This window comes from Halictus rubicundus, chromosome 3 (assembly GCF_050948215.1).
Source record: "Halictus rubicundus isolate RS-2024b chromosome 3, iyHalRubi1_principal, whole genome shotgun sequence".
In the NCBI taxonomy this organism is placed as follows: domain Eukaryota; kingdom Metazoa; phylum Arthropoda; class Insecta; order Hymenoptera; family Halictidae; genus Halictus; species Halictus rubicundus.
The window spans coordinates 3,252,185-3,274,784 of NC_135151.1; the positions used below are offsets into that span (position 1 = coordinate 3,252,185).

Here is a 22,600-nt window from a genome sequence, read left to right on the forward strand (position 1 = left end):
GATTATTTTTAATCGATTATATTTGCATTAAAATGGAGTCTCTCCTCCTTTTTATCCTATTTATAATACGTTACAAATGTTTTCCCGCGTGCGTATACCTTCTTCACTTTTTTAATGAATTGAGTATTGTTTAGACAAAATATAGTTTGGATTATTTTTCTGAAAAAGTTTAGTTTTTATATGCTCTACTATAATAATACAACGAATAGATGATAAATGTTACCATAATTTCAGTGGAAACGTGTGATCGTAATTCGGACACCATAAGCAATAATGGACAATAGTGGAACACTGAAAGTGCAGCAAAATTACAGGACTGGTGCAGAACGTCTTTTCAGTGCTTTTCAGTCCTTTTACCGAATAAACTTACAAAAATCCCTAGAACACTATATGTTGGTAATATATGCGGTCGTTACCGACGCAAGTTGTGTTCAATGGTGGACGAAGATTGCGGAGGCCTCTTGTGCGTGCCGTCAAACTACTGATTGCAACAGCTTTTTCGGCAAGTACTAAAAACCTCTTGTTGAATGTTCGTCACGTTAGACCGAGCCGCCTATGCAGGAGAATTGATTGCAATTCGTAAAGAGATTATCAGTACATAGTGAAATTTTTAATCGCGCCGATTTTCATCAGTTTGACGGAAGTTCCAAAAGAGACATGAAGCTGTGTTCGTTTTGAAGCAGACACGAAGAATGTTGGTAGATTAACCTACAGTCAAATATAAAATCAGGGCTCTGTTTGATTCTAACGATGATTGTGCAACGTGAAAAATATATATTGTCTATTCAACTTAAGATTAGAGCAAAACACAACAACAATGGCGGCACTGGTGGTCACGTGATGAATCTCCCATTGGCCTCTTTTGTGCAGGGCAGGGCCGTACCTACGTACAGTATGTCTGAATAAAATCTTTCAGTGACTTTCATTCCTATAAGAAAACGACATAAGAAATACTGACGTGTTCAAATCGTACACCTGACTGCACACACTTTCTTAATGTGATTATCATTGTTCAAGCATAACATAAAATAAAAGCAGTCATAATTACAAGTTTATAGGGTTCCCTTCATTCAATGTACACTCTGGCTTCATGATACACTCCTGAAAAAGTCACGTGGTTTTGTTGTGTTTTGCTCTAATCTCAAGTAGGACAGATAATACACTGCCGGAATATTAATACAAATACTCGGATAAAGGCTGAATTCGAGTTTTTTTCTTAATTAATGTGTTGTCTAGATACTTTTCCATTGTTTATTTAACTTAAGATTGCGAGAAAACTCACCATGCAAGTATCTTATACCTATCATGCTATAGTACGTCCTGAAAACAAGAGCCTTCAAACCTTGTACTCATTTCTGTTTTTAATTAGATTTAGAACTATTTTCTTTGTAAAAGAATAAACTTATAGCGTGTTTTAACTTAATCTTATTGCAAATAGAAACAATTTTGCCCGGTTTTAAATGAGCCATTCTTGGTGTATTTTATTTCAATCTTAAGTCAGACAGTAAGTGGTACTGTTTCTGACAATGTTCATGTGGCGCTAGTGCAGCGAGTGCATAGTGAATAAAGTTTACATGATTAACATTGACCCATAATAAACTAGGTTTGTATTGACTCTATTACCGTATACTGTGTACAATTAAACTGTACACAGTAACACAACTAAAAATGTTTATTTTTATGATGCGAAAAAAATGTTATCTTTATTCTTTTTTTTTCGTATGGTGGTAACAACATCACTTGCTGCACAAATTTTACTATCTATCTCAAGTGAGTAATCCCAGATAAAATTAGTTACTCTCCGTCAATTGGCTGTCTTCTTTTAAATGCATACCAAATATTCCGACTATGAAATAGAAATATTAAAAACTTAATTTTTATGTAATAGTTATAAGTAATTGGAAGTAATACATATTTTCCGTTTTTGTCCGACCTATTGCAAATCACTAGGTGGCGCTTTAAAAAACTTAAAAAATGGAGGAGATTTGGTCTATCTTTACAAAGGTTTAGCGTCTATATGACATTACACAATCTTTGTAAAGTGCCCCCGCCTCACTAGCGCCATGCAGATCCTCTTCGAGATAGTATTGTACTTCTTCACCCCACTCCTAATACCGGTAGTCATTAAACAATACTAAACTCTTTTTCTTATATCACAATATTCAGTGGTCGGGCCACAGTGCGAAACTCAGGAGGTAATGGAAGCGATAAATAATTAGCTTTATTGGCGCGCTTTGAATTCATTCGATTTTTTACAAGTTCTATATCCTATTTTAATTGTGATTGCATTATCCAAATCATAGATAATTAAGAAAAATACATTTTCTACTGAATAATACAACAAAAATTTAGAATAAGGTATTATATTATTTATTTTATCTATTATCATGTTTTGTGTTGTTTACTTTGCACAAAACAAACTAGGTTCGTCAATTTTCAGAGTAAATGTATATGTAATTTGAATTTATACATTTTGTAATTGCATTTACTTTTATATCCGTTATTTGTATAAATTAAATAACATGAGTAAATAAAAATGAACAACAGAGGAAGGAAAAGAGGTTTTTAAAATTAATCTAGGGTTTATTAAATAATATATTATTGTATATTTTCAAAGTCACAATAGTAGTCGCTTTCTAAAAATGTAACCATTTTTTCGTAACATTTTTTTAATAGTTCCTCATCTGTGCATAGTTTATCCATAGAATGAATGAATTGAACATGAGAGTGTAAATTGTCAGCCCTACCACCCACAAGCATGGCGCTGCGAACTGGCCATTGAGTATCGCAACTTAAGAAAGAGCAAGGATTTTCGCTGGTGACTTTGGTAGTTGGAGTGGGGGTGGAAAAGTATTCTGATCGCCAGTGTACATACGTGTTGCGTTACAGACGTCTCCTGATTCGTATGGAATTTTCGTAATTTAAAACTCTTATCGGAAGTTTATCGCGCTACGTCACGTTCCTATGAACCCTTCGTTTGGACAGTATCGGAGAGAAAGTTCGCGAGATACTACCGCTAAAGAAAGGTTATAATCGAAAAGCTCGGATATCGACGGTGTTGAGAATATCGAGAGTAGTAGGTTTTCGTCGAGTGTGTGAACTTTCGAATTCCTTCAAGTTAGGGGGCAAACGAATCGTGAACAGTGAAGGTGCCAAAAGTTCGAAGATACGGAAGGGCGCACTATCTACGAAACCATCGGGCACCCTACTGCTCCAGGGGTAACTCGGTGGTTCATAGTCGCGCGGTATGAACAAATGATGTGATCAACGGTCATCATGGCGGCACCCATACTAAAGTGGAAGCGGATCACAAATACGACCGGGCCCCAGCCAAGACCCAGACATGGACACAGGGCGGTCGCTATTAAGGACCTTATGGTTGTTTTCGGCGGTGGAAACGAGGGCATTGTTGACGAGCTTCATGTCTATAACACGGGTAAGTAGCATCGCTGCTGTGCGTCTTTTGTGCGCGCCATTCTTGATGATTCCCGCGATCAAAGATGGCGACATACGTTGTCAAGACGGTCACCGGCCGGATCCCCAAAGAAACACGAATTCCGTTCGTGTCAAATGTTTTATTAATATGTGTTTTATAGATTTCGATTGTATCCCAACTCGGGATTTTTCAGTTTCATATGATAAACATTTTGCTGGTTTCATACATCGAATTGGCGCGATCTGTCATTTTTCATGTGTATACTCTACGGGAGCGGCCATTGCTGTCTCGTACGCCCCACCACTGTTACGCCGTGTTTCCCGTCGTTCCACGTTCACGTTTCACCTTTCCTTGTCTTTTTTCCTTCCGTTCCTATTTCTCCTCCCACTCTCTTCCATTTTACATTTTTACATCCCCTTCGTATTATGATTACCCAATAGAATTTTCCTTTCCGTTATGTTTTAATATTTCTGCGCATGTATATTTTTGCGCGCGCTCTACATTTAATTTTAAAAAGTTTTTCAGAATATCATATATTTTGTATATAAGCGTCTGTTGTATTAGAACTACATGTTGATATAATTAATATAGTTGATATAAGTGACAATTAAAGATTTCCACGAGTATAGTATGAAATATATTATGCGAAAAGTTTGATATTATTTTTTATCCCTTGGATAATAGTACCTAATCTGATCTCTTTCAAGAACACTATCTAACTTATCAGTTAATCTTAATTCACATAAACTAATGACAAATGTTCAAGGTTTAGCAGAATAAGCAATATTTTATACTGCAATTACATCAATATCTATTTAATCCAATTCAAAGAAACATTCTTTGTATAAAAATTTTACATATAACTATAATAAAGAAAAATAGAGTACTTGTAATTATACCTTGTTTTTTTATATGTTATATATACTTTTTGCAGCAACAAATCAATGGTTTGTACCATTGACAAAAGGTGATATTCCACCTGGCTGTGCAGCATTTGGACTTGTTGTTGACGGAACTCGGATTTTGGTGTTTGGTGGTATGATAGAATATGGGAAATATTCTAATGAGCTTTATGAACTTCAAGCCAGCAGGTGGGAATGGAAAAGATTAAGACCGAAACCACCAAAACAAGGTCTTGTTCCACGTCCCCGTTTAGGACATAGTTTTACCCTTATTGGTAATAAGGTCTTTGTTTTTGGAGGTTTATCTAACGCAAGTGATGATCCTAAGAATCACATACCAAAATATTTAAATGAGCTGTATACCCTCGAGCTGTTCCTTGATGGAGGAACAGCTTGGGATATACCAAACACTTATGGACCTGAACCACCACCCAGAGAGTCTCATAGTGGGGTAGCTTACACTGATCGGAAAACAGGAAAAACAAGTTTGGTGATTTATGGTGGTATGAGCGGTTGTCGTTTGGGTGATTTGTGGTTTCTTGATATTGATACAATGACTTGGAACAAACCAGTAGTTCATGGACCTACTCCATTACCGCGTTCTCTCCACACTGCCACTTTAATTGGTCATAGAATGTATGTTTTTGGAGGATGGGTACCACTTGTTGAGGATGTTCAAGTTGCAACCCATGAAAAAGAGTGGAAATGTACAAGCACATTGGCTTGCTTAAATTTAGGTAAGATAGTATAAGTACATTGTCATTGGAGATGTGCGAGAATTCAAAAGTGTTGGATACCTCATAGTCAGGGTGGGCCAAAGCGAGTCGAGCTCTCGAAAGTTTTAGGATTTTTGGGTTCTCGCATATCTTTAATAGTCATATATTGAATAAATATATAATCATACAATTTTATTTTAGAAACATTGACATGGGAGGAATTAACACTTGATACTATGGAGGACAATGTTCCTCGTGCTCGTGCTGGTCACTGTGCAGTTGGTGTGCATAGCAGACTCTATATATGGTCTGGTAGGGACGGATATCGCAAAGCTTGGAACAATCAGGTTATTGTTAGTTCTTACAATCATTTGTTAGTGTAAGAACAGTTTTATCTATTTTATGATTTGATACGACTGTTTAGGTTTGTTGCAAAGACTTATGGTACCTCGAAGTTAGTATACCCCCTGCTCCATCCAGAGTCCAATTAGTGAGGGCATCTACTCAGACATTGGAAGTTAGTTGGACAGCAACACCATCGGCCCAGTATTATATACTGCAAATTCAGAAATACGACATGCCACCGGCTACAACCGGTACATTTCCTACAGTCACCACACAAACTACTACCACACCTACTACTACACCAGCAGTGGTTACACCTGCAACTGTTCCTGTTACATCTCCGCCCATTGCTACCGTTGCTGCTCTCCCATCAACTTCGACTACAGCTCGACCATCCGTAGCGCAGACTCCAGTACGAATACAATCATCTGTGCAAAGCCCAGTTCAAAAACCAGTACCATCACAAGTTGCGACAAAACCAGCAAGTCCAATGACGCCGAGGGTAGCTGGAAATCTTATCCGAATTCGTTCGCCGATAGTTACTTCGGCACCGACTACCACAGAGCAGGCTCCGACTTCTAATACAACAGCAACGGGTCAAACGCCGGCCGCAATGTCAGGTATTGCTGCCTTGGCCGCAGCAGCTGCGGCAACTCCAAAAATAAGTATGAATAATGTACCAATCCTTCCGCAAACTACAGCCAATACGATTAGAATGAAAAATGCTCAACCCGGTCAACAAATACGTTTCGCCGCGCCTGGAGCAACAGTGCTGAGAACTGCGTCCCCGCAACAAAGTAAACAAATTATTCTTCAGAAACCAGGCCAGAATATCTCCGGTCAACCTCAAATTGTACATCTTCTTAAAACTGGGCAAGGAATGGTAACTAGTATGCCTAAGGTCAGTCTCATTCCTGGTAAGGCTGTTCAAGCAACAGGTGCGAAACCTCTTAATCAAGGACCGACAATATTAAGATTAGTAAATCCGAACGCTGTGACAGGATCTAAGATTCTTACGACTATGAAAACATCTAGCATTGTCGCCATGAGCAAGGGTCAAAATATTAGCGGCAAACAAACGATAATGATTACGAAACCAGGAAACAACGGTGGCCTGGTCGGCCGTAATCAAATAATTGTAGTTACAACAGGTTCTGGTTTAAGAGCTGTGCAGGCTGTCACCACATCTCAAGCTGGTAACGGACAAACGAGTAATATTACTACCCCCGTGAACGTTTTACCTTTGTCAGCTACTAATCACGTAACAAATCAGCAAGGAGTGAAGATGATCGTAGTTTCATCCGGTGCAATGGGAGGTGGAACTGCTGGAAAGCCAATTACAATTACAGTTCCAGGTCAAGGTGGTGTACCAAAGACAGTAACGATTGCTACAAAAGGGAGTCCACAAGCCATTTTTAACACTGGAAAGAATCAAATCGTTACTGTACCGCAAATACAGAAAACACCAGAAGCTGTTACAGTGTCTGGTAAACCTGTGACATTGCAAATGTCTGGAGGAATAGGCGCGAAAACAGTTACTTTGATGCCCACAAGTAGCTCAGTGGTAACTACTTCTAGTGCGTCAGACGCGATAGATACTAGTAAAATGTTGTTTGTTCCATCGCAAAAGCAACCGTCAGCTACATTAGCATCCACAACCGATGGTCCTGCCACAACTGATGCAGCACTAGCTGCATTAGCTGCGGAAGCAGGTTTAATAGATCCTGTTCAGGAGCCTTCGGGTAGTTTATCTTTCATGGTGGCAACTGACGATTCTGGGGCAGGAGATGGTAAAATAGACAATAGCTGCAATGGTAGCGAAGCTACCACGGCGGCAGCTTTGGTCTCTCAAATGGGAGCTGGTGAAACTATGCAAGTCGTTGGAAATGGTGATTTCGTGATTCCTCAAATGGATGGTTCAGCAGATATTCTTTTATCTGAAGATGAAGAGAATGATAAAATGGATGTGGATGAAGACCCTACAACGGAAGAACACGAGGAGGCAACGCCAGCTGTTGAATCTGCAGAACTGGAAGAAGATATTGGTGCTACAACCACCGACGATGTTCATATAGAAGAAAGTGATGTAAAACATCCTGAGACCTCAGAGGCTACCCCTGAAGTTCCTGTTTCAACCAGTGCCACAGAAGAACCTCCAACAGAACCGGAGCCATCGGTTGACTCGCAACCAGACGAAAGTGAAATACCCGTAGAAACTACTAATGACGCAGAACCGGTAACCGAAAGTGATATGCCGACTATAACTAATTCATCATTGAAGGAAACGCTGGTTAAACCTGACATCGCTGCTACACCAGAACCCGTGGAAACTCCATTGGAAGAGATGTCTATGCCAGATGCTGCGGATCCGTCTGAGAACGAGGAAGCCGAACAAATTGAAAATAATGACGCGAAAGATTATGAAAAGTCGCCTGCTTCTGAACATTTATCACCCGAGGATAGTGCATCACAGTTTTCATTAGACGACAGTCAAGACGCAGTGAAAGGTAAAGACGAAGACTCGGAACCATCAATGGATCTTCCCGAAGAAAATTCTTCAATGGAGAAGTTAGAAGATAATGATGAATCCATGGCCGCGGAATCTTCTATGACACCCGCCGATGTAAATATACCAGTAACAACTCCCATTGTAACACCAGATATCAAATTAGAACAACCCGACGAGCCGATGGAACAAGCAAAAATGCCAGAACCACTGATATCTTCTACAAGTAGCGTTCCACCGCTTGAGAAGGATGTAGATGTTAAGAAACCAATGCCGCAGATCAAAGTCGAAGCGAAAGAAGAACCCATTAAGAAAGATACTTTGAAGCAAGATAAAATAAGTGATAGTAGATCAGAAAGTGGAGATGATTCTACAGCGTTGACTACGCTAGCTACAGCTGCCTTAGGTTCAGCCGAACAACCAGTAAAAATAAAAACCGAACAGGTAAAATACTTTTACATAATATTTACAAGGTGTTCCATGGAACTAGAAATGCTTGAATATCTCACGAGGAGTTGAAGTTATCAAAAAATGTTCTTACAACAGTTGTTCGGCACACAGAGTGGTGTACAAATTTTTTTTGTAAATGGGGGACATGCTGAAGTTAAGGATTTTTTAATTTGTAATATGTTAGGGTTTCATATTGTTAAATTCGAAGGACTCAGGTGGACACATCTATTGCAGAGAGCTATGTGGTTGTAACGATTAGCTATAATGAATGATGCCAATTAGACTACGAACATCGAGCTTCTTATCTTGCCTTACGCCTCTTAAGTTGAATTTATCTTTGGTTTCTAACAGTAAGTTCGAGAAATGTCTTAAGTAAGCCAACAGAAGAGCATTTGAAAAGTGTAATATTCACCTAAAACTTTTTGGTTTCTTAACTATCTAACGATTATAGCGATTACTTTATTTCATGGTGTGATTTATTTCATATTCATCAATGTTCAATTACATTGTGACCTTAAACTTTTAAAAATCTCTTTCACTATTAAGGAAAAAGCAGAACTTCTTCTACGTGGTAATGGATACTTTTTTACAACGAAGATAGTGAACAATTTCGCAAATGGTATTCCAATAAACCAAAACCGACAGCGTTAGGAATACAGAAACTTGTTGAGCTGTTGAAGGAAACTGAAAATGTCGTATAACAAAGAAATCGAGGTTTAAATGGTCAGAAGATGAGAATTAAGAAGCTCGAAATATCGAAGCTCAATAGAGTAAAAAAATGTAAGGTTCCTTTTTAAAAAAGAGATTAACTTGACATAAATGTCTCCTTCCTATTGTACTTATAGAAAAATTATCTGTACTGTCTAATGACTCGTTACACATCAAACAACTTTTCGAAGAACATTTTTTTTATCACTTCTTCAACCCTTAGGGAGATATTCGAATGTTTCCAGTTAAACGGAACACCTTGCGCATAAAATTGCTAAGAGCTTTAATAAATATTTACAGAGCGAAGAGGAAAAGAAAGAGGCGGAGTGGCACGACGTGGGTATAATAAAAGGGACAAGTTTTACTGTACAACATTATTATCTGACTTCTGACGAGCCGATAGATTTGGATATTTCCGCGAAGTCGTTGAATATGGATATTTTTAAGGGAAGAACCAAAATTTCTCTGGAACCTGGTACAGCTTACAAGTTCAGAGTCGCTGCTGTGAATAGTTGCGGAAGAAGTGCTTGGAGCGAGGTAAATAAAATGATTACGAATATTCTGAAAAATCAAATAACAAATATCAAATTTCTTTTTACTTCAAGGTATCCGCATTCAAAACCTGTCTTCCGGGATACCCTGGAGCACCTAGTGCTATCAAAATATCTAAATCCACGGAGGGCGCACAAATTTCTTGGGAACCACCATCCAGCAACGTTGGACCTATTTTGGAATATTCTGTCTATTTAGCTGTGCGGAGTGCTAGTACCGCGTTGAATAACGACGGGGAACCAAGAACAATTTTGTCGACTCCAAATCAGTTAGCCTTTATTAGAGTTTATTGCGGTTCGAATAACTCCTGTTCGGTGACAAATAGTTCCCTTAGTTCCGCTCACGTTGACACTACCACGAAACCGGCCATAATATTTAGAATAGCAGCACGAAACGATAAAGGATACGGGCCAGCAACCCAAGTGAGGTGGTTGCAAGGTATACTTCTTTTTTTCTACTACATTATGAAATAAGGTTTATACAATACTCTCGCCCAATAGTTCGGTTCTGTTAGAACGGTTCTCCCACTACTGAGCAAGCATGCTCGCGTTCGTATTTTAAAAACGACTCTCCTAAATATTTCGTTGTTTACATATCAATAGCAATTGATAAAGGTACTTCATTTCATGAGTATTTACTCCCCTACAGTTAATGTATACAGGTAATGTATACCGAACTATTGGAAGAAAGTACTGTACTAGATTAAAATCATTTCGAACATTTCGAATTTCAACATTTTCGAATGCCACCAGCAATTCCAATTATTAAAACGCTCGAATACTAACAATTTTATTCTGAAGTGAGAAACTTGGAAATGTTTGTGAATTTATCTACTTTAATTACTTTCATTTTATCCTTCAAATATTTTCCACCTTTCTCCGATCATCCTGTATAATATTTGAAAGAAATAATTTAGAAATCGGTTACATATGAATAATAATGAATCAAATTGTTTACTAATAGATCCCACTACTGCTGTGAAGAGCAATCCCCAGTTGAAGAGAACGAGTACGGACATACGCTCACAGGCGAGCTCTCCGCCGAAGAAAATGAAAATAGACGCCAAGTGATAATTTCTCGTGAGCCTGTTTTCTTGCTCCTCGAGAAAACAAAAGTTTTACTCATTATTTAATTCCCGCTGGTACACACGCCTAACAACGATAATGAGGAACAGTGCATCGTTCGAGTAAGCGACGTGATATATGCGAGTAAATGAAAGAAGTGAATGCACGATAAAGAGCGACGAAAGAAGTGTCCACAGCTAGATTGAGGTATAAACATAAGGGTTAAAAAAAAGAAGTATTTTAAGTGTTCTATACGAGTACCAGGTCTTTCTGTACCACGTTTTCTGACTCACCGTTATTCTCCTATTCCTTCGCGGACGCGCGACATTTTTCTGTAAAGATAACACGAGTACTGTTAATAAATGGCAAGGTGGTTATTTTGTAGTTAAACAAGTTTTTTCATGTTTATACTGCTTTCTATGAATGTGGTAACATATCGATGATGGTTACACTTGCATCATTTATCAAGCCTAAGTATGTTTCTGTTTAAATATTGGCCACCTTCATTTTGATTTTTTACGGGATAAATTACAATGGGTACAGACAGATATAGAACGGTGAAACAGAATTTTTATTTGATTTTTGCAAAGCTCCTGTTGGCAGCGTTCTTCTATTAAATGTTTAATTCATCATACTTGAAAATCATTGTGCATCAATCAATGATTGTGATTCAATCATCACTTGTGCAAACACACGTATAGAATTTCCAATACATTTTGGAAGTCGGGAAAACTTCCTGCTACTATTAAATATTTATTGTAAATATTTGTTTAGAATTTTGTCTAATAAATGACTTAAAAATTCATAGTACGATGCAAGTGTATGAAGCAGAAGATTTGATTATACCATTTTCTTTCTGTTTAGAAGTCGGTCGATGCTACACTTTAATCTGGTTACTTTTGTTACTGCCAATTGCTAAGAAAGCACGGAATCGAAAAGAGAAAGAAGCACGTAGTGTAAAATTCTCTTTACATGGGTGCGATACAAATTCACCTTTGCAATTCTGTTATTGCTTTCAATAACAAAGCAGAGACCTTTTGCAAAGAAAAGTGAATAAAAGGAATATAAGTTAGTAGGATTGCACATATTGTTCGTAAAAGATTATAACTTGATTTCGATGGCGTTGATATTTTAGAAAATACAAAATTTGAAGAAAGTTAAGAATATTTTTAGATGGCAACGAAATAATTATTCGAATAGTATATCATTATAATGTATTATGTCTAATATAAAGTTTAATCTTTTAAGATGCTAAGAATTTATATAGGAAGCATAGAAAGAATTTATATAGGAGGAAATAAAACAATCACGCATTAATGCATTAAGGAATCATACATCTTTGTTTGTGTTGAGCATAATATATTTTAATTAAATCATTTAGGAGCTTTTAAAACAAACAAGCTGATAATGAATTGCAAACATTTTCTTGGTCGCTTCAAAGTTTATTGAAATGCAATAATTTAAGCGCACATTTTACTTTTACGTTATGAATACACACTCTTTTTGTTGTTTGCTTGTAGCTTAAGCATTAACACAGCATTTGAAAGGCTTAATATATTATGTTAAAATTTACTTTAACAATACCGTTTATGAATTAAAATATTCGAAGTGTGTTTAAATTTTTAAACGATCTCGAGGACTAATAACTTTGAATTAATTTCGTGTACCATTTTAATTTTATTGCGTACTGAAAATATGCTCAATATATAATATCGGTATGAAATCAACACTGACAATGTAATAAGACACGTGTCCCATTGGATATCACAAAAATTTGTACAAATAATTGATAAAAGTTATTAGTTCTTCACTATTGTTTTGTAAATTGTGTTGACAGGCGATGACACTAGACCATACTGGAACATTCATTCGTAATTATTATAATACTGTGCAGATAGAACATTGTGAAATGTACGTACATGAGATACGATATTCTGTTCTTTGTAAAGTAATTTTTAAAGCGTGTATACTTTCCATGCAATATCCGAATATACTGAAAGGATCTATAAATAAATACAGAAATACATTTTACATGAAATACTCGTTATTTCATCATAATGTTATTAATCATAAATAAAAATATGTTCTTATACAATAGATAAATGAAACTCTAAAAACTGTGACTATACTAAAATTAAGAAAACAAAAAGGGAAGGTACAAATTTGGTTGTAACATTCAAGTAAGGGTGTCATAATCTGTCTACTGCACATATACCGGACACTTGAAAAAGAAAAATCAATTGTGTACAATGAAAAAACATTTCTTTTCATGCATTTTAGGTTTTTATTAATTTTAGTATAGGAAGTTTTTGTTCATTATTCATTAATATTTGTATCGAAGAGGGCAATCGTCTATAGAGAACGATACGAATAATATTGTAATACAAATTAAAAAACCGTTTTTTCAATAATCCAAAACGAAATAAGTGGGACATACTGAAGTGTATTCATCGTAATGACGATTTTTGTAACATAGTTCATTTATCTACATGTGAGAATTTCGCGTCCTGCATTTTTATTACTATAAACGACCTTTGGCAGTAACGAAAGCAAATGTTTACACTAAGACGCTCAGTTATCTTTTGCTTAGTTTTCTCGACTGTACGGAGCGAGGCAAACAAGTCTTGTAATTAAGACTTCCGTTCTCTTGGCACATAAGAATGTTCAAACGGATCGATGAGATTGGTTTCTCGTGAACTTGTACACCACAAGTTTCAAAACCGCGTTCTGTGATGAAGCATTAGGGAAAAAAGTAACGCGGCGCAACATCGGACCACGATTTTACTATAGACTCTTTTCCTACGTAACTATAACTTAAAAAGACGAAGCCTTAGTATGCTTACAATTTGCATGATAACGTACGTGAAATACTGAACGTATACAAAGTGAATTGTACGCGGTAGAAAAATTTAAAAAAAGAGAGAGAGTGAAGAGACGCTGCCGCGATAGTTTGCCGACGCATCAACGGCAAATTTTCATTGCGAATGCAATACGAATTGCACATGCAGCGTGTTCGGCGCCATAAGACGGATCAAATTACACTGCACTCAACCTACGATGGTACTGAATTATATACAGTTTGTATTTTTCGACGAAATTTCGCGGTCTCAACGTACGCGTTGCTGCGAGCAATTTTAAAACTGTTTTTTAGTAATAAAAAGAAAAGTGAAGATTCGTAGGTAATTGATCCTTTCCGATAAGGTACTAAAATATAATAGGGTAACATTGAGACGGTGCATACGAGAAGGATAACTCTAAGTTTCGTGAAACGAAGCCTCGATTTTTGCAAAAATAACTAAATTATGAAAAAGAAGAGAGAGAAAAAAAACAGGAATCGTCTTCTCGTACATATCTTCTGAAAGTTTACCGAATTTTGTAAATAAACCATTTAAAACGTGTCGGATATACTTAAATGTTTAAAAACCACAGCTACAAAATTAGTGTGCCTGATCGCAGACCCAGGTATCGTTTAAGGAAACCAATATTCGCTAATTCGAATTTTATACCTCGATATAAATTTACGTTCTTGTAATCTTGTAAAACGATTCTCGCTAATAATCAAAAACGCTACACATATAGATGAATGTACTTTTCTAAGAAACGACACCACACCTTGTATAGCTAATTATCATTTCTAAAGGTAACGAACTTTGTGTAAGGTCTGCGATTGAAATAAAACGAAAAAAAGAAAGAAAGCGGAACATAACGACACGCTGTTCAGCAAAGAACGAACCGTTCCCTTTATCGATGCAGGTTAATTTCGAAACTGACTATAGTGCAATATCACCTCGTTAAGTTTCAGACAGCGTTGGACGTTTTCGTTCGATCGTCGAAATTGTATGTTTTTCTTATCACGTTGTTCACGACTTTAACATACGATTTCGTTAACGTTGAAACAGAGAGACATGTTTATATATGCTTTCGAAGAAGGCTCAGCTTCGTAAATCAAATCAAGGGCAAAGAATCGAGAAGGTGAAATGATTTTAACACACGGGGTAAGATTACAGAAGCTCTCAAACCAAACCGCAAACAAAAGTGATCCCGCATAAATGTTACACCGACCGGGAAAGTACCGAACATTTCGAGAAGACAATATTCATGTGCGCAAGAATCGACGTAAACGTTACTCATAGTAGTCGGTATGGATGTATCTATATTGTAGAGAAAGAGAAAAATGGTACCTTCGAGATTTTCTTTCCCCTCTACGAAACCCACATATTGTAGAAAAAAAAGAAAAAGAATGAACATATACATTATACTTCGAATGTGAAAGACAAGAAGTTACCGATTTTTCGCAGATAGTATCGCAAAGAAAACTGTGTACCTCTAACCGAGTATATTTTTCACGGGAAGTGCAACGTTTCTACGTGTATCTCAATATTAGAATATGGAACGTTCCACCTGGTTTTCTCATTCGAAACGTTTTGCGAACTTATTAACCGACGATTACGCTGTTTCGAGGATTACGCTGTTACCATAGAGATTACCGTGGAAAACTTGCGCGAAAATACTAATCGTTCGAACGATCAAATTACACATTTCTTTGTATACACAGTAGTAAATAAAATCCCACATTTGTGCCCTGTATTATGACATATAAAAGTGAGATAAGTTGAAATTAAATGGGTCGTCTGAGAATTATTTTAGCCCTATGATAATAGATGTTGTATATTCGAATATGCTGCGCAAGAGAATCGGAGCAAAGGGAGATTAATTTTGAAAGAATTAATAACAATTAAAGCTCATATAAAACATTTATATTTTGTCGTGTTCGCTTTAAAGAAATTTCCCATTTTTGTAACTGGTCCTCAAATTAGGATACAACTTTTGGCGACTCCTGTTATTGAGCATTTAATTTACATATAACTTTTATCAAGAGCAATTAAACAACGTGGTTACCACACGTATTCTCATAAATACTTTCCTGCAATAATTAGCCAGAACTCAATTAACTGAAATTTGCTACATCAATTTTTCGAAACAGCGTATTCGTTGATCGTTCTATTTTAGAAGATAAAGTTAGGTGTGCAAACCACACATGAGTGCGCATAACACTCTACGTACGCAGCGATAGATTATTTTTTAATGTCTTGCTCCAATGTTTGGTATCAGTAGCTAACATCTGCGCAGCTGGATCTAAAAAGTATATGTCGCTGTTTGGAAATATGTTTTGCATGACAATGACCGGATGTCGACGCGAATGTCTGGAGCATTTCATTGTAAGAGAAAAAGAATTGGCCGATCGGTTATAGATTCCCGGTATCTGACAATAGTCTACCCGTGCCATCGCCGATCCTTCTTCTCCAATTTTATAATATAACACGAACGTAAACATACAATATGGTTGCCGATGAGTTCTACCGCTTACATCACTGCTATCCAAACGAGGGTGCGAGCCCTTCAAGGGTTTCCCACTCCCGTCTGCATCATCAGAGAAACTACGCGACGCTGAAGAGGATAGCATCTTCGACGACAGAGAAGCTCACACGATCTGTGATTATAGTCTGTTTTTCCAAAGACCTGGTGTTCGCCAGGATGGCGATAGCAGTTGTCCACTCCACTTCAATCGCCACATATTATCAATCAGTCTGGAATAATTGGGGTGCGGTGGACGCTCGGGACTGCTAACATATTGTCTGACAAACTAGAGCATAGAAGTAGTTTTAACGCTTGGTGTTACATCATAATTGAACACGACAGATCTGTACAAGGTGTTCCAAAAATGTCGTCTTTCCTTGGAAGGGGTGATTCCTGAAGTCATTTGTAGTAACTTTTCCCTTTACGAAAATGTTCTCCGTGGCTTTGTTAAGGAGTTATCAGCGAAAAACGCGGACCAATCAGAGCGCGGCTACGGCGGACGGCGACAAGTCCCGCCGAGCGTGGCGATGGCATTGGCTAAGCCGAAATCCGTCCGCTGTAGCCGCGCTCTGGTTGGTCCGTGTTTTTCGTTGATAACTCCTTAATAAAGCCACGGAGAACATTTTTGCAAAGGAAAAAGTTACTTCTAATGCCTTCAGGAATCGCCCCTTTCAAGGAAGTACAACATTTTTGGAACACCCTGTATATCACACTAAAATCATCTAGTACAAGTTTTGAAAAAGAACATGGTCTATCATATTTAACAGAAACCGGTTGTATTCGTGTCTCAGGACTTACTCTCTTTAAAAGAAGGTAGCGAGAAAATTAAAAGCGTGAGCGGTCAATTTAAAGGGGGGGGGGGTGTCTCTTTTGAAAAACAGACTGTAGTGACAACAAATGCTGGCAACGGCGGCATGCTGCGCGAGGAGAACAATTGGAAAGGGAAACATGCGCGTGAGGAGCCTCACCGCTGGACAGCGCTGGCTTATATTACATATACATACATATATTACATATATTAAATTTCTCATATATTTTATTTAAGTTCGCACGCAGTCAAGGTCGCTGCACGCGAAAAAATGAAACCATAACGATGTAGATGATAATTTGCGTATACAGGATGGGGCGTTCGTTTATGATTGGAGATGATCCGTTGTTAAAAATGCGGATACGATTGCTGTGAGATTACGTAACGGTGAGAGGGAGATCCAATGATGAATGCGAGTCTTGCGTTTATGTTTGAACACAATATACATACTACCGTTTAGAATAAAATAGCTTTTAACGCTGACTTCATAATTGGCGAATGTTCATGTTTCATTGTTTCACTTGTACATTTGTTAACAATTGACGCGGGTTAAATAATATGTACAAACAATGTTTCATAATATTTTTTTCTTTTCGTAAATCATAAGCGAACAAACTTGAGTAGTGTGTACGTTGAAGTTACCTTGCCTATTGGTAAGAATTACAAGTTTACGATCCGCATGCCACTACCGGTCTATATTGTGTTACCCGTTACGATGAATTAGTTGAACAGAGTTTTTCGTTGTTTTCTCTTTTTTTTTTAAATCCATTTACCTTCCGGTGAATCGTATCACGATGTAGATTGAACGTCGAGTTTCTATAAATACATATATGTCTCTTGTTGTTTGAGTTCATTATTATGATCATGGTACATACTTTTCACTCTATTCAACTATTAATTTTCTTTGATGGTACAGTGTTAAATAAATGTATATCATCTGCTCGTCAATAGAGCAGAATAAATGTGACTTTTACGCGTAATGCATTACCTCATAAACGTACCCTGCTATTCTTGATTCCAACACATTCTGTAGGATACATCGTTCGAATATTTAAAAAATTTATGCTAGAGAACTTGTGAAATATCTGTGCATTTCTCGGTGATTTATGAGCCACTCGTAATCGATTTTTCTGCGGAAGGCAAGCATACAGTAAAAAATGTTATCACAGAAGATTAGTTTGATTTATTACAAAGTAAAGGTGCACGTTCTCACAGTTGGTAACCGGTGAAGCCGCTCAGAGACTGTACATTATCATACACCGTTTACCAGGCAGTAATAATACGTTGCTAAAATAAATCTTCCAGCAGCTGGGTGCAGGATGACATTGAAAAAGTCATTAATATATTGGAAAAGACGTAAAAAGTTCGGTATCTGTAGAGGTAGTGTTTCATTCTGCAGATATGTATGTTAGTTTGCCGTGGTTTGCCGCCAGCTCCTCGTTGATAAATACGTGTCAATTTGAAATACATGTGTATGTGTATGCGGTTCTATCAGGTACGTGTATATATATATATCTATATACGTGTCGCGTCAAGTACGCGTATGCGCTCGCTGTGTGTATGACTGCCGCGGTTAGTCGTCACCAGTCGTCACTGTTAGTTATCCCAGCACGATGAATGCACCGCATTGATTTTTTTTAAACTGTTTTTAAGCTAATGTTGCGGCTACCCAGAAAGAAACGTAATTGTTTGACACGCGTTACGGATCCTGGCACATCGAAACGCAACACGATTTAATATTTACCGTGATAAAATGCATTTACATCGTTGCCACTACCGGTAGTTTATACATCAGTATACGCCCACGACACGTTACACGTTTTATTTCATTCGAATCGCGTGAAGATTATTTAAAGAGAATCCGCATTCTTGGGAAAGGATTCAAAAAAGTGCTGTTTATTTTATTTTCTTACATCGATCGTGAGTAATGCATCGTGGCAGTTGATAAGAACCGTACACCTACTCTGCGTCTCTATTTTTTCATTTTTTCTCCATTCGAACAAAACGCGAGAGTGACATGTAAGAGGAATTGATTTTTCATTCATGCGGAAAATAATGAAACACATGTATTCTTGTAAATATAGGATACAATAAATAAGGAATGGGAATTGACGGTATGAGAGTCGGAGGAGGCCGATGTCCTCTCCTTGTCGGAGGACTTCTCGCCGCTTGTTTATTGTTAATCTGCAACTGGTGGACTTTGTCTTCTGAAAATATTGAACTAGTTAGGCAAATTGACGAATTAAACGAACAACTTAAAATCAGGTATGTTCACGCGATATATTACTTTCGTACTATGTGTCACATCTCACAATCATCATTGAAATTTGTTATTGCGCGTTCATAAAACTCCTAACCACACTGTGAAGTATTTAGGCAATTTTAACTTCTTGAAATTTGCAAACTGTTTAACAAACATGTTGCAGTTACATATTGGTTTCATCTTGTTAGCATCCCTTATTTTGCAAATACCAGCAAAGTATTTTCATGTATCATGGTACATAATTGTTTAACAAATGCTAAATAAAACATATTATTTCAATGTTATGATTGGCGATAGGTTGTTGAACTGTTTACAAATTAACAATTAATATTTATGATTTCTCATGTTTGTTGTTCTAGCGCCGAAGAAAGAGATCAATGTGTGACATTACGTGGAAACTTAGAAAAGAGGTTTAAGCATGCAGAGAAAGAAGTGGAAACACTTCATGTTCATTTGGAGCAGCAACAAACAGATCTGAGAAAGAAAAGTGAGGAATTGGAAGAATCTCTTAATTCATGCAAGACTGAATTGGATAATTTGCACAAAGTAGACGATACGAAATCGGCAACATTAGAAACGTTAAAAGCGGAGAAATACAATTTCAATACACAATTAGAGGAAAAACTGGATGAAAATAAAAAATTACAAGACGAAGTAGATCAGGTATAACTTCTCATTCGTGCGCACAATTTCGCTTTATACATTTTAATACTCACTGTATGAATGTCTTTTGCAGTTGAAGGATGATCTAAATAAAATTAAACTTACATGTAATAAACCTGAGAAGGGTCCTGAACTCACCCAGCAGTGTAAGTTACATTACTTTTTGATTTTATTTTACTTTATATTTTTATATTCTCCTAACCATATATTTTTGCAAAAGTATAAGTCAAAATTAAAATGATTTATTTTGCTTAATATATATTGCTTGCAGTCAGAAATTGGATTATGTAATGAATGCTATTTCTTCTAGCTTGAATTGCTAACTTGACATTTATATTTTCAAGTTAGGAATTCACTTCAATCGGCCAAATTATAACAGCTTCTTCAACAATTGTGTCCTAAGAAATTCTAACATATTTGGGGTATTAGTAGAAACGTTAATGCAATTTTCTTTAATTTTCTGCATATTGTTAACGTACTTAACATTACAAGATATTCTGGGGGTTTGTCAATTTAGCTACAAGAACAGCCAATAACAAAACTCAATTGGGTTCTGTTCCGGAGTCGGCTGTAAAAGTATCTGTAGCTGGTCAGCGTGGTTTGAAGTACCATGGAATTCCAATTCTTCCAAGAGATCCACCTGGCGCTGTGCGCCTAAGTCCTCGCCTCTCAGTTACAATGCTGAAAGGTAGTGATACTTTTCTCCTGTCTCAAGGGAAAAGAAAGTTATCCAAAGAGTAAATATATTCCTATCATAACACTGCATCAAGTTGTTATATTTTTTGGGCTTCTTTCATCAAATTTCTGTTGACACAAAACAGATAACACATGTAATGAGCACACTGCACTGCTTATTTATTTAATATGTACAAGAATATTATTTCCTTCATATTCCTTAGTAGAAAGAGGATAAAACAATACATTTTATCCATGGAACACCAACGTTTTTAAATTTTTCTACTGGAAACCAATGATCTCTTATTTATTATTTAGTATTGTTCTTAGTGTTATTTAAATTTCTACTTTCCATCTTTTTACATTGATAACACATTCGAAACCATTTTTCATGCCTGATCTAGTTATATTTTATTCTTGTAACTTCACTTAACACAAATTTGATAGACTGGCATAAAACTTAAGACATTAGTCATAGATTTTACTCTATGTATTTGTATCAACATACTAAGAAATAAAAGATATAAAATATTATAAATTTTAGATATATTGTATGAAATTTTTATTTTCTGTGATCGTAAGCAAAGAAATATATTTTCATGCGTATGTATTTAAGAACATTACAACATGGATATATTAAGAATTATTCAATGCGAATTCTCGATTACGAATGTCTGGATTGAATATGGGTTACACAATTTGTGCAATCGTTGTCATACATGTTGACTAATTGGTGAGGGATAAACTAATTTCAAGGATTATTAAATGTTACTAATAATGGTTTATTTGTACTCACAATGAACTGTAATTAAAACCTTTCAGAAACATCTTTACTGTCTTATTTTATAGTAGTAATTTAGTTTACATGCCTTACAGCTAATGCAAGTCCAAAACAAGCAAACAAAGGTACCAAGGAACAGACCAATCCAGACGCAACGGAAGCAGAATATCCAGGTAATTATATACAGCCCTTTAAACATATTACTTTATCAAATATATCTTAAGTATGCAATTTATTCATTATCATTGTTTAACAAAAATATCATGTTTCTAACAATGGTTTACAATGATTGTGAGAAAGAATGGTATCAAATTTAAATTCAAATTATATTTATTTTTTTATTGCTCACTTAGACAATAGTAAACAAGGAAATCCGGAATCCACAGATGCCAATATGATAGAAAGTGAAAGGGATGCACAAATGAAAGCACCATCCAATGGCATTAATAAGTAATGCAAAGGACGACGTACTATTACTAAAGATATTTTTTAAACGTGATAAATTATAACTTTTCAAGATTGTTTGCGAAAGTTTATGAATAATAATATAAAAGTTTCATTAAGATATGGTCTATGTTTTTATATGTTTACATCAGAATATTTTTGTTACTATATCTGAACTTGTACATTATACACTAGGAAATATACTGTATTAAGTGCCAATATATTCTATTTACACTATACAGGAGAATAGAATTACAATCGATGTAACAGTTATTGTGATTGCATTAAAAAATTTTAACATTACAGTAATTAAGAGCAACGAATCATATTTTTAATGAAATTATAATTACTCCTCAGTTTAATATAATTAAGATAAACAGTGGAGAGAATATTAAAAAATGAATGATCTAAAATACACTTAAAGATGGCTTGTGCTCTTCAAACATGTATTGCAAAACATTACAATTTTAGATAGTATTTTAAATACTTTGGTATTTTCAATTACCATGTCACATTTACAATTTACATACGATACTAACTCTAGTTAAATTTATTCCAATTACATGAAATTTATTGCTCAATATCAAAATGAGCAAGTATATTATGTGCGTTTTTTTTCAAATCTTTTGTTTGATTAGAAAATTCTGGTTAACCATGCATTATGAAGTCATAATCTGTCTTAATATGTTATCGTATTGTCATTGTGAAATGTGTTCCTCCCGTATTTGTTTTATACAGAATTGATTCAAATTTGCTACATTGTTTACAAGATATTTCTAACAATTAATATGTGTATTTCTAACAAAACAGTTATACAAATTTTTCTTCCATATTGATAAGTTATGTACCATTTCAACTGTAGCTATCTTATAATTTATATTTACAACAATTTCTGTTTTCTTATTCATTGTAATAACGGAAACAAAGTA

At 36.1% G+C, this 22,600-nt stretch overlaps 2 protein-coding genes and 1 long non-coding RNA gene across 15 annotated transcripts; 2 read left to right on the forward strand and 1 right to left on the reverse strand.

Annotated features, from left to right (window-relative positions):
• Positions 1-416: 416 nt before the first annotated feature.
• Positions 417-12,705, forward strand: Hcf (Host cell factor). Of its 7 annotated transcripts, none has more exons than XM_076784868.1 (8): positions 417-506; positions 3,123-3,436; positions 4,371-5,075; positions 5,256-5,407; positions 5,479-8,349; positions 9,364-9,600; positions 9,669-10,053; positions 10,579-11,056. In XM_076784868.1, the coding sequence occupies exons 2-8, from the start codon at positions 3,277-3,279 to the stop codon at positions 10,683-10,685; spliced, it is 4,617 nt and encodes a 1,538-aa protein (XP_076640983.1). In that variant the 5' UTR covers positions 417-506; positions 3,123-3,276; the 3' UTR covers positions 10,686-11,056. The 7 variants fall into 7 exon arrangements, 6 of the variants coding, with proteins under 6 accessions (XP_076640983.1, XP_076640981.1, XP_076640984.1 ...); XM_076784866.1 differs by having other exon boundaries at positions 425-502; positions 2,890-3,436; XM_076784869.1 differs by having other exon boundaries at positions 460-502.
• A 1,426-nt stretch (positions 12,706-14,131) lies between these two features.
• LOC143352415 (uncharacterized) lies at positions 14,132-17,992 on the reverse strand. Its single transcript, XR_013081929.1, has 2 exons — positions 17,834-17,992; positions 14,132-17,661 (listed from the first exon to the last, which is right to left on the reverse strand). It is a non-coding gene; the product is annotated as an uncharacterized LOC143352415 (long non-coding RNA).
• Positions 17,993-18,204: 212 nt separating this feature from the next.
• LOC143352412 (uncharacterized) lies at positions 18,205-21,890 on the forward strand. 7 transcript variants are annotated; one of them, XM_076784882.1, is made up of 7 exons: positions 18,205-18,340; positions 18,930-19,110; positions 19,468-19,771; positions 19,845-19,917; positions 20,289-20,459; positions 21,323-21,400; positions 21,581-21,890. In XM_076784882.1, the coding sequence occupies exons 2-7, from the start codon at positions 18,947-18,949 to the stop codon at positions 21,679-21,681; spliced, it is 891 nt and encodes a 296-aa protein (XP_076640997.1). In that variant the 5' UTR covers positions 18,205-18,340; positions 18,930-18,946; the 3' UTR covers positions 21,682-21,890. The 7 variants fall into 7 exon arrangements, 6 of the variants coding, with proteins under 6 accessions (XP_076640997.1, XP_076640996.1, XP_076640993.1 ...); XM_076784881.1 differs by lacking the exon at positions 18,205-18,340 and adding an exon at positions 18,375-18,526; XR_013081927.1 differs by lacking the exon at positions 18,205-18,340 and adding an exon at positions 18,400-18,765 and having other exon boundaries at positions 20,289-20,508; positions 21,581-21,626.
• Positions 21,891-22,600: the final 710 nt, after the last annotated feature.

Excerpts from the sequence above, each read along its gene's own strand:
- Hcf (XM_076784868.1), top strand. The coding sequence starts at position 3,277 with ATGGCGGCACCCATACTAAAGTGGAAGCGGATCACAAATACGACCGGG. Across the intron at positions 3,437-4,370 it reads GCTTCATGTCTATAACACGG|CAACAAATCAATGGTTTGTA; the intron begins GTAAGTAGCATC and ends TACTTTTTGCAG. Across the intron at positions 5,408-5,478 it reads CTTGGAACAATCAGGTTATT|GTTTGTTGCAAAGACTTATG; the intron begins GTTAGTTCTTAC and ends ACGACTGTTTAG.
- LOC143352412 (XM_076784882.1), top strand. The coding sequence starts at position 18,947 with ATGGGAATTGACGGTATGAGAGTCGGAGGAGGCCGATGTCCTCTCCTT. Across the intron at positions 19,111-19,467 it reads AACGAACAACTTAAAATCAG|CGCCGAAGAAAGAGATCAAT; the intron begins GTATGTTCACGC and ends TTGTTGTTCTAG. Across the intron at positions 19,918-20,288 it reads TCCTGAACTCACCCAGCAGT|CTACAAGAACAGCCAATAAC; the intron begins GTAAGTTACATT and ends TTGTCAATTTAG.